Source organism: Urocampus carinirostris, chromosome 17, assembly GCF_059441175.1.
Source record: "Urocampus carinirostris isolate Australia breed hairy pipefish chromosome 17, RoL_Ucar_1.0, whole genome shotgun sequence".
Lineage (NCBI taxonomy): Eukaryota > Metazoa > Chordata > Actinopteri > Syngnathiformes > Syngnathidae > Urocampus > Urocampus carinirostris.
In genome coordinates, this window is record NC_142365.1 from 23,690,636 (window position 1) to 23,703,250 (window position 12,615).

General features: G+C 37.4%; 1 protein-coding gene across 1 annotated transcript in view; it reads right to left on the bottom strand.

The window, feature by feature from the left end:
• tspoap1 (TSPO associated protein 1) overlaps positions 1-10,908 on the bottom strand; it is a 77,777-nt gene extending 66,869 nt beyond the window's left edge. Inside the window, exons 1-2 of the mRNA XM_088320416.1 lie at positions 10,773-10,908; positions 8,911-9,807 (exon numbers count right to left, since the gene is read on the bottom strand). Of these exons, the coding sequence (XP_088176542.1) occupies positions 8,911-9,690 (780 nt within the window). The 5' untranslated portion in view covers positions 9,691-9,807; positions 10,773-10,908. The remainder of the gene's footprint in view (positions 1-8,910; positions 9,808-10,772) is intronic.
• Positions 10,909-12,615: the final 1,707 nt, after the last annotated feature.

Genomic DNA, 12,615 nt, shown 5'->3' on the forward strand with positions numbered 1-12,615 from the left:
ATTTTCTGCACCACTTATCCTGCCTAGGGACACGGGGTGCTGGAGCCCAACCCAGCTATCTCGGGGAGTGGGCAGGGGACACCTCAAACTGGTTGGCCAGTTGTAGGACAGAGACGGACAACTCACCTCGCTCATTTACACCTAGGGAATGGCCAATAAACCTGTCATGCATGTTTGTGGAATGTGGGAGGAAACCAAAGTACCCGGAGACACAAGGAGAACATGCAAACTACTAGATAGAATTGAACTCCGGACCTCCACACCTTGGGAAAGTGTGCTAACCACCCGTAGTGCCCTTTCAAATCCCCTTCTTTGTTTATCACTCAGCTACCTTTGGGGTACGAAATGACGGATTCTAGGTAGCTCTGCTTTAAGCCGTGCGGAGAGCAAACATAACAGACTGCCTTTCCCTCGGGCGCTATGGAATCCACATCAACATGTCTAGTCATCATCTTCAGCATTTGAACTAAATCACTGATAAATCAAATTGAGTTCTGGTAATGATTTTTGTAAGGTGTTCATCTCCTCGAATATGAGAAAATTGGATGACACAATGTCAGAAAAGTCTCAGAATACACTCAATTAAAATTTAACATGGTTTATGAAAGACATTTTTAACAATAGAAAGAAAGATAATTATATTTTGAGGTGCTGTTTTTTAAACAGATGCATGGTTGTTGATGTCAAGCAGTGGGCAAACATGAAGACTAATATCGCTGCCATTATCTTATACGTTCAACGGATAAAATCATCGCGATACCCCAATGCAACCCACGATCATTAAGATGTAAAAAGTGAGGCAGGTATTGCTAAATAATTATTTTAAAAGAAGTGCCATAGAACTGAAGCTTTACTGGAACGATTAGGGTGTACACCAGATTTAACTCTTAAGTCATAGTTGTAGACCTTCTTTAATGTATGAGGTCAATCGGTTGATAAACTGTATAACCAATCCAAGGTCCCATCAGTGCCTTGTCATCTGACCTACGTAATCATTCCAGTCACTGCAGCTTTTACTTTTTTTTGGATACAATATTTCACAACGTTAATATCAATGTCAGTAAAGACAATTGAAGTCAAGTCAAGTCAACTAAATATACTCAGTCAATTCCATTCAATATACTGAATGTATACATTAGTTGATTTGGAAATATGACTTATCTTTTTTTTCCTAATGCCCACTGTTGTGTGGTTCAGAAATGATAAGGCTAAAATAAGAATTATAAGACAAAAAAAAAAGAATCTTTTAAATAAAACAGACAAATGCTTAATAAGTTTCAAGTTCTATTCACTGACTGCTTCTTCCTCCATGATCTGTACACACTACACACAATTACAACCATATACTGCATTATACAGTCAACAAGACATCAGTGTTGGGGAAATTGGTTCTTACAGTGATGAATGCATGTGCTGTCAGATTTGTTTTAAATATAGTAACAAGGTCTTGTACAAAACAATGTGTTCCAATTCATACTCTACCACAGGCACAAAGTAGGTCGATTGTGCTTGCCATGTCGGCACTCTTATCTCATCCCAACATTTGTGCACTTCAGAGAAACATTCATCTAACTTGTCAAGTATAAATTGGCATTTAGATGGCCACCACCCTTTCTAACACAATTTGTTGATATGCTACTTACACACAATGTAAACAATATACAGGAAGATGTTGGAAAAATTAAATCTTGATAGCAAAACTTTGTAGTGACAACTGTTTAATTTTAAGCTAAAAAAATCTAGCGGCATATGAAGACACTAACTACAGTTCAAGATTTCTTTTAAAGTGCAAAGATCTTTAACCTGGGGTGAGCTTTATAGCCACTGGCGCATCCACCTGCTCCCACGTCTTCCCAAAGAGTAGAAAACAAAACGAACTATTAAGTGGGCCATAAGGTCGCAAGATAAGTGATCACAGACTATTAGACTCTTAACAAGATTGTTTCTTAATAAAGGGTTTGCTATCATGTCAATTTATAAATTGCACGCTCATCAACAGTAAATGTGTTTCCAAATTTTCATAAATATCCTTGTTTTTATCCATCAAAATGTAAATGTACTATCACATTCCAAATGAGATGGGAAAACCAGAATAGGATGTACTTGATTTTGTATTAACACTGCCAGACACTTGTATACATACAACATGAAAGCAGTGTCAGCAATTTTCCCCTGCCTAGAGAAAATACCCGTGAGACTCGAGTTTTATCCCATGAGACACTGTGCTCTGTCATCTGAAGGCCAGTGGGAATGATTAAATACATCAATCTATTTTTATGTTTACCAACTTTAAAATGATGCAGTACAATGCTTTGCCTTTGTAAGTTCCATAATCCATCTAGAAAAAAAAACAAAGCGTGGAAAACACCTACCTTGTGACTCCCTTCTGTTTCAAAACCATTTTGGTTTTCATAAAGAGAATGGTGCCTTTTTCCTAGTAGCGACATTGAAGGAAAATTAGCAAAAGTTGGCGTAGCAGAGGTTGGCGTAGCCTTGTTTGTGATCCTTTGACATTCATCACTCTGGTCTTCTGATTTTCTCAACTCTTGATATGTTCCCTCTGGAGTTTGGGTCAGGTGTCTAGACTGCATATCTACAATTTCAGATGTCTGTTCGGGCGGCTGTGCCATGGTCCAGATATCATACATCGATCTCAGTTAAAAAGGAAAAATGATATAAAGCTTGTCCCAGCCTATAACAGTTTGACAAGTACATGGAAAAGCCTGGCAAGTTCTCTTTTTATATATAAAAAAGTCCATTGAAATATGTCTTTTTGGCATCCTATCACCAAATTTATAGGCAAACCAATAAAAAACATTGGCTCCAAAAATCGAAAGAAAATATGTTTGCTGATCTTGTCCTTCTTCCAGGAACGAGGTCCTCCATAAGGAGCGCATTGCCCTCATAAACACATGACAAAATTTGTCTTGTGCTTCCTGTGACAAATTGCGGTAACGGTCACAATCCACTGAAATTATTTTAAGTAAGGACGAGTAGCTTTGGAGTAACACTGAGTTACTCATTAATATTAATCCATGCTTACCTCCGTCACCTTGTAAGAGCCAGAAAACAAACAGAGGCAAAATTGCATGTCATGCTGGAACAACACATTGATGCTCAAAAGAAAACCTCAAGAAAAAATACAAAGATAGCAAAATCCACGAGGAAACTGACTAACAGGTCCTTGCAGCAGTATCTCTATCAGGATGAGATGTCGGTAGTATTTCATCGCTTACGTTCAGAGCCCAAAAATAATCAGTGCCGTTCAATGTTTTTAGCCAGATGCAAGAACAAACGTCAGGCTGCTGTTCCCATCGCCATAAAGGTGAAAAAGGACGATTGAGAAAATGAGAGTATAAAACAGTGGCTGTCACTGAGAAGAGGGGGTGGGGAAGACTTCCTTATCATCCTATCACAAAAAGGCAAGCAGCCAGGATGTGCCCAATCATAACAGCGACAATAGCTGGTTTCCATGGAGATGACGCTGGAATGATGCTGGCTCCCTATTGATTGTCCAAGAGGCAAACACAGACTAAAACACGGGGAGGCTTCATGAGACAAATTGTTGTGTAACTGGAACTAATTCCAATGTGAAATTGAACTTTTATACTTTTAAAAATGATTACAAGCCTAACAAAACTGCAGTGGATGTAACATAACAAAACCACATGGATATTTCTTACTCTGATTTGGAATCACTTTTGCAAAAAAGGTGACCTCATTTCAACAAAGTGTTCAATAACCCTAAAAGTTGATCGTTTCTATTTTCCATATTCGTCATGAGATCAATTATTTGTAATATAGGCAAATATACACAAAATTACAATTGAACTTAAAATTGCATTTGGAAAATGTCATGAAGAAATCTTTGCACATTAGTTTTCAAAATGGACGCACTGAAATTGATAAAATCGAAAATAAAAACGCTTGGCTGAAATACTGAAACAGCAATAACAACAACAACAAAAAAACAACAAATTTGCCCTAGTGGTTGTATTCAAAGTTCCTGGACCTTTTTCATGGCTAAATTCCAGCACTTTCCAAGGGCTTTCAAAGCCTTTTTTTTTCAATTTCTCCAGTACGATTAAAAGAAGAAATATGTAGTTGCATATCAACAAAAATATCACACATGCAATTTTGAGTCTTGCATGTGCATTTATCGAGACACATGATTTTTAGATGTGGAGTAAATCGCAAATATATTTGTGGATCGGAACAATACTTGTGTAAAAGGTTTTGAGACAAATCTCTGCCAATATAGGTGTTAGGTAAACAGATGGTAAAATGTACCTTACATTTTCAGATGCTGGCAGTTCTTTCCATTACAATTTACCACTGGGAAACAGATTTTTGTGCATGGCCCATAATAAATATCCATAATTGATACGTTATCCTTGCACAAATAAACATTTCATAGTGCCCCGTTTAGTTGTAGCATGCACCTGTCCACATTGGAGCACCGTGTTGGGTGTGAAAATGCTTAATAGGACACTGTCATACCAACTAATACCACCTGCCGTTAATCACAACGAGGGGAAAAGGAATGCAGTGGCAAAGTGAAACCATCTGAGAGCACTTTTTGAGCATAAAAACTTCAAGCAATTACAAGCACCTCACCCAAAATTAAAGCACTTTCCAAACTTTGAGAATATGATGATAAAATTCAAGCACTTTTAAGGATTTCAAACACTGACAAAACCTCTACTATGTTGTTAAGACTGTCAAAACACTACCGGAAACACACCTTCAGCTACCATAACAATGCCCACACAACGCTATCTCTCTGAAATTACATGTGTATGTCATGTCAATTCAATGAATGCAGGTAAATCCTTTCAAATCCTGGATTGGTTTATTGATCTTGGCTTTAGTCACAATATTCTGCACCAGCTAAATGTAACAGTGCAATGCCATCTACCACTTGACACTCTAATTAGCAATTTCTTAAAGTATTCTTTGTAATGTCGCACACTATATTTTGGGCAAACAATGGTGTTGATGAGTTGTTTAAGCTGATTGTTTATGAGTTTGAACAGCTTTACTGCTACCAAACACATTGAAACGAGAATTGATGTGCTTAACAACTAATGAGGCTCAGGACATTTCAGAGTGTCTCGTCCTTTCCTTTTAAATAAGATTTGGTAGTCTGAGGAATACACAAAACTAATGCCAAGATCAATTTTGATTCATTGTTGTACCTTATCAAAATACATAAATGTTTCAAAACACCTCAATTAATCAGCCAACCACATGTTGGACTTGTGTCCTGACCGTTGCAGTCTTTACTCACTTAAATCAAAGAAAAAAGAAATGCTGTATTTATTTTCAGTTACACTCGCACCCTTGTTTAATAACATATAAATGTGCAATAAACTTCTTGGTAATTCCTTTGACACAGGAGATAACAACACTTTATCAAATAGACTGCAAACCTGGTGGGCATCTCTAGTACTGTTTTGAACTGATTTTGTTGCTACCTCACAGATCAACGTTTCTTAGTATGGATGCATGTTCCTCCAGAACCCATTAAGTTAATTGTGGGGTTTCCCAAGGTTCAATTTTAGGCTCAGTACTTTGAAATATGTATATGCTCCCCCTTGGTCCTGAGCCATCTTATCAGTCTGATCGACTTTTATGTTATCAGCCCTAGCAGTCCTTCAGGTCCTCTAGCAGCGGTTTGTTAACTGTTCCTTGGGTGAGGACCAGCACCTTTGGTGAGGCAACATTCAGCCACTTTGGTCTGCCGTAAGACATCAAGTCAGCGGGGACCCATGATATTTTTAGGAGGAGGCTCAAGACCCACTTTTTTAATATGGCTTTTGATTAATTATTTTCATTTAGTTTATTTTGTCTTAATTTGACCGTTGACTGTGATATATATAACTTTCTATTTCCAATTTATTTTTTTGTGTGTGTTTTTACTTTTATTTTTTCACGTATGTTCCGCACTGGTAGGATGTGGTTTGATATAATTGCTGCGGCTATCCCTATCAGTGTGGATGAGCCAGCCTCCAGTCCATTACCTCACATGGTTAGTCTGCGCCTTGCCATAACGGCATTTCATTCTATCATCTTATTTTTATTATTATTATTATTATTATTTTGTTATTTGTATTTACATTTTCCATTCTGTCTGTCTGTGTATTTGGTGTTTCGGGTTGTTGAGTGGGTAATGAAGAGGGAATGTTATTTCCTTATTGTACACTGAAGGTCTTTATACAAAGCTTTGAGTGTCAATTCATGTGCTTTACTTTTTTTTTTTTTGAAGGTCATGAAGCAAGCTTTTTCTGGGGCGAGTTTGTGCATGACATGGCTGAATAATTTTCCTTTTCCACTAAATAAAATGAAGGATGCTGTCAAAATGGGAGCTTTGCCATTTATTTATTTGTAAACCCAAAAGGAACACTGACCCAAAGGTAACACTACAGAGCTAACGTATTAAAGTTAAGCAGTTTTCATTTGTAAACGCATACATTGTGTGTGACATTCAGTCCATTCATCCCATAGTCAATTGGCTGGTGCTAAGCCATGTACGGTGAAAGTTTGATTTACTATTATTATTTCACTTCGGTGAATATGCAAGTGTAATTTTGTTGCATTAAAGTGCCCCGACTATTGCACCATTTCATCATCACCAATTCCTTCTTACTCCCATTTTCTTGTGACTATACTATATTCTGTACATTACAAGCTAAAATGCCCCGAACAAGTATACTTTAAAAGGGTAGAGCAGATTTGTGCTGTGCAGCAATAATAAGTTATTTAATATTTATTAGAACCAGCCACTTAACCTAAAATTCTGTTATTTGTATTTTGTATTTGAACAAAGTAGTTTTTTTTTTATCTACATCAAATTAATATATGCCGGAATGTTTAGGCATTTGAGGCCATTTTGGGGGGTTTTATGAAAATGTAATCCATTAAACACCTAAAATAGGTTTCTAGTAATATGCCTGCCAGTTATTTGTCATTTTATATTGTACTTTTTTCAGGAATCAGTGAAAAATAATTCTTTAATTCAATTAAGACATAAAATTGGTCACGGCTTAGAAAGGTAAGAAGGGTGGGGGACAGTGTTCCCTCTAAACTGCTCGCGTGCGCAATTGCGCACTGCTCGCACATTCTCAGCGCACAAGAAAATCTAGCTAGCGCACAAAAATGAGGGCTCAAAATTACTAATTAAAAAGCGACTCAAGTCAAAGTTACAGTGCATGAAGGTAAAAATACACGGGTTCCCCTGACGTTGTGTCCTAAATGCGGTATTTTGAAGTCGATTCGAAGGAGAACGAAGTTGAGTAAAGTTAGTAGAGTTCGTCAGGGAATCGGCTTCTTCGGCTCGGCTCACTAAAAGGAACCGGCTCTTTCGGGTCCTAAACGGCTCTTCGGGTTGTTTTTGCTTCTTTAATCCCAACATGACCAAATATTATGTAAAATTATGCACAAAATGACTTAAAGGAAGGGGGAATAGAACAAAAAAGAAAAAAAAATACCAAAATGAAAAAGTAGTGAAAAGCTGAGAAAAAAAGAAACGAAAGGAAGAGAAAAAAGAAGGAAAAATTGAGAAAAAAGCCAGAAAAAAAGAAAAGAAAGAAATGTAGAAAAAAAGTAAATAGAGAACAAAAAGAAAAAAGTAACAGCTCAGGGGAAAAAAAAACACAATGAGATTTTTTTTAAAGGAATTTTTAAAAAGGAGAAAAAAAAACACGGAAAAAAGAAGAAAAAGTTTGTGTTGCATTCAAATAATTTCCAATTATATCAAGTGAATCTTGTTGCCAACATTGTACTTCCACTAAAAAAAATTTGATTAAGTACAGTTCTGTATCTTACAACCGACTAAATAAGCCCCCAAAAATGTTAATATTATTCGACAAAATATATCAGGAAATAAAAAGAAATGGATATCTTGTGAAAGAATTGTAAGAACAAACGACGTTTGTAGGCCGTACAACCTTTGCAATAGTACATGAATCAATTCATTCAAAAGAGAAAAATAATTTTGCATTGCCGAAAACTCAGTAAAATGTAACTTGATGTCAAGTTTTAGACATGTTTGATAATTAATTATCTTGCCACACTGGGGATTATGGTTGCTCACTGTTGTTTCAAGCGCTGCGTCAAAGCTCAGACCCGTGGTAAACTAGAGGGAACATTGGTGGGGGAGAACATACCATATTAATTTGTGTATAAAGGCTTCCTAATTTTTGTTAAAAAAACAGTATAAAATTTTGTAAGAATTTTTCTCAGCTTAAGCGTTGCAAGGGACTAACATTGTTGAATACATGCGACCATAATTCTAATCATTTATTGACAAACATAGCACCAAAAAATAAAATGTATAAAATATTTATTTCATGTCCTTCAAAGTCCGATTCTTCATCAGTTACACCAAAGAGTTGTTTCCCCCGTCGCGTTTTTTGGGGTTTATTTATTAATGTCAAGACGACTTTCTGTTTTCACCATTCTCTAACATTCATCTCTGGTACCATGAATAAAAATAGTGGGATAATGAGATCAAATCAAATTTACGTTGCACACCAATAAATGCATTACTCCTGCCTGCACGAACTACACTGATTTTAATTCAAACGCACCAACTCAAACGCACAATTCACTCTGGTAAATCTCATAATCACCCCTCCCCAACGTAAAACATTTTCTCCTCGGATCTATACAACTCACCTAGGTCACCGTGACGTTCTCCTGAAGGTGAGAGATTTTCATGCCCTTTATTTAGTTTTATTTTAACGTTTCATTTTCCGTTTTGGAAATTCGCATTTTGGTGCATCCCTAAGAAAAGTGATTGCTATACAAAACTATTTAAAACAAGCATTTGCCCAATGCCGACCGACAAACACAGATTTAGCAAGCAAATAATCAAAAGTAGGCAATTCAACCTGGACATGGACATACCTCCATGGTTCCGTCAATGGATTTGGAAGGAAGGGACTCGTCCGACTCGGTCGAATGTATGTGGCAGAGGGGCTGACTGTAGCACTGTTCATGAGTCTTATGAGAGTGACAAATGTTAAGCGCTCTTTTCCAACAGGTGTCCACTGGCACTGCCAAACTCTTGGTACACACATCAGTTAGACACAAGTCGCTGCTTGTAGCCTGCTGAGCGTTTTTGATTTTCTCTTTGGATGAACAAAGGGGTACTTTGGATCCATACGGCGAGGTACTACCATGGGTTACATGAGGCATTATGTGACTCCCGTCTTGGGTTAACTGTCTCGCAATCTGCCTTCTGTGCAGAAAATCCTGGTGGGTATCGAGCAGGTGACAGAGGATGATGGCTTTTTCTAGTTCCAATTCCTGCCTATGCAATTTATAGTCTCCGTCTTCACTATTTATCTTCTCGGAGAGCATTAGCAGCAGCTGTTCCAGATTCGATCGTGTTTGGCGTGTGGAGTTGCCTGCCCCAATGTTACTGTATCTCCCACTGGATTTAAAGAGACACTGTGGCCCGTTGGAATGTCTAGGTTTTGGGCGAGCACGTCTGGGTGTCAGGTCCCTTAAAGCCTTGTGTACTTCCCGTAGATACCTTATTTCCACAGGGAGTGTCCGTTCTGTTTGTTCCTCTTCCGATTCCACAACAGCATGACCATTTTCTAGCTCTGTCCTGTAGCTCGGCTGGCCCCTGCATGGCTTTGTGGGGGATAACAGCAGAGGATATTTGCTGTATTTTATCATTGTTGCAATGCATGTACAGGGATTACTATTATCTTAAAAAGTGCATGACAAATGATGGATGTTACAGGTGGATGACATGTCCGACAGCATGCAGGATGCAGTTGTCTGGCCAGGACACTAGAATGATGAAAGAGATGGATGGGCAGAATAGAAAATGGTGTGATAAAAATTGGCAAAGCAAAAGTAAATCAAAACAAACTAGATGACAGTATTATATTGACACCTTGGTCAAGAGCTTTAGCAACTATTTTTTATCTTTGCAAATGTCAAGTGATGTTCAGAGGATATTGTGAAATAAAAATAGGACCAACCATGGGTATGATGCAGTCAGCTTACACAATTTCAATTGATTTGATTGATCAATTGAAATGATTATTTTTGTTTTTGTACAGTTTTTGCTTTACAGATCTCGCAGCTGAATTGTTTTTAATTCGGAGTAATAAAAAGGTAGCTATGTTTTACTGATTTTCTCTAAAAGCAAATAAGGCAGATTAAAAAATTGGCCGTTGATGTTTTAATACAGTTTTTAAATTTGATATCAATGGCGTTTCTTATTTGCTGGCAAAACGAAGGACAGTCGGTGTATTTGTAAACACAATGTAAAATCGCTTTCTAATATTTGTCATGTCTGTAATAACCTATACTCTTAGCCTGTAGATTAGTTACTAATATCTTCTGAGGACGTGAAGATGAATACGAACTATATGTGAAGTGACAATCAGCTATTGTAAATATGAGAATGCAACAAGTGAAACGATGTAAAGAAAAACGATAATTAGGGGGCGGGGGTTAGGCCTATAACAACAACAGTTTAAACGTCACTGCAAATTAACATTCAGACGGTAATGCTACTTATTACGGAGCCAATGGCATTTTAATAGAAAACTATTTAATTACCGTACGTGAGTATCTTAAAGCATATAATAATTATATTTTATGAGTTCAATAAAATAAAAAACAGACACCAATACGGTTTGTTTGGGCTATCGGAAGCTGGTGTTTTTTATTACTAGCTAACTTTGGGTTTATTAGCCGGCGTTGGCGTTATAGGGTCTAGCTGCAATTTCACAAACCGAACTTACCTCCAGGCGGATGCAATTACTGTAACATTAGTTGCCTTTCATTTAGGGACATTGAAATTATGTTTAAAAGTGACACCGTTTTCTTTAAAATGAATCATGCGACAGGAGGTTGACTATCCGTAAGGAACATGTCACCCACAGGGACGTCCTGAAGCAGTGTTGCCTTCAGGGACACTCTGGCGTTTTGAAACTCCTCGAGGCTGAGTTCGTTTAATACAGGGGTGAAAAACTTATTGGCCCTGAGGCCGGATCTAGACTTTATGTTCCCAGGCAGTCTTATTCAATAAACGAATGTCAACTCCAAGTTTTTAGCTTTGTGTTTCAGTATTATGCTTTATCATTCATCCTACATCAGTAACTGACTCTACTTATTGTAATGCCCAACAGTGAACAATGATTCACTCAATAACAAAATAACATCCGTTATAAACATTCACACTAGAGCTACTGTTGGTCGTAACTCACACCGTTCTCGTGCACACACAGGCTGACAACAGCAACAAAAGTAACAGACATTACAGTATTATAATCATTGGTAACAGGGGATCTTTTCTAAACACAACACATTTACCGGTACATACTTACCATCACTACCGCTTTTTACCCCTTCAAAACGCCTACAGCTTTTTTTTACAAAAAAAAAATCTACCGCTTAAAAAAAAAAGAAGAAGAACTTGGCAAAGGACTTGTATTTTTTTCTATGGCCGCTTTATTTTGAAGCGAAACTTCCGTGTGTGATCAAGATGCTCCAGTGGTTGCATTATATTTACATTTGGGTAAAAGTTTGCCACTTCCAATTTTAATCAAGCTCATGTTTTGTTCATTCCGTAGAGTCGTAGACGGATTGTGTTTCTCATGTAAAAATTGACTGCGCGATAAAATGTACCACTTTTTAATGTCAAAAGGATGTCATGTATGCATTGACTTGACTTGACTTGACAAACAATGGGGAATTGAGATTTTCCCATTTGGCATTGAATGTGTTAACTGGTTTATTTTAACAGTTGACTGAATGCAGTTTTACCCCTGAACTAAATCACCACGCTATACAAACTCAACACTGCCTCCCCTCTAGCTTGCTGGAGTGATGCAGTTGGTTCTAAAAAACATAAATTTTGATCGAAATGATCTAGAGACATTGACATACTCAAAAATTTATGGCGGGCACAATTTAATCATTCAAATGGGCTGGATCTGGCATTGCGGGCCGTATGTTTAATAGAAAAAAGGGAATATACAGTAAATTCGTCCAACGTGTTTAAAATGATGACCACTAGCAGTGACATTGATTTAGTGATAGTGGGATTAAAGGAAGTTAGGCATAACCGAGGATTGTTACTTTTATGTTAAAGCTGATTTAATTTAAGTTGTCGGCTGAATATGTCGCAGATGTTTTTGTGTTAGGTCCTGGGAATCAAACATACGGCCTGCATCATGCCCGCCAAAGGACTTGCTCCGGCCTGCATGACAATGCTGAGAGAAGTAAAACAGAAAAATTACCTTAATGTCTTGCAGTTTTGAAAATGTAAATGGTAAATGGTCTGCATTTATATAGTGCTTTTCAAGTCAATGAAGACCTCCCAAAGCGCTTTACAATGTGCTTCACACTTCACACCGATTCACACACACGCTCACACACCAATAGGGAGTCAGGCATCCAAAGTGCTTATTGTCTACTTGATCTCACCAAAGCTAATCGCCGCTAACAAAATAAGAAAATAGCTGTATTTGCTGAATACCATTTATCAACCAGAGAACATTTTAAAATGCCCAAATGTAGGTATACATTTTCATTGAAATTTAAATTGAAAAAAAAAAAAAAAAAAAAAGCACGGCGGCGCAG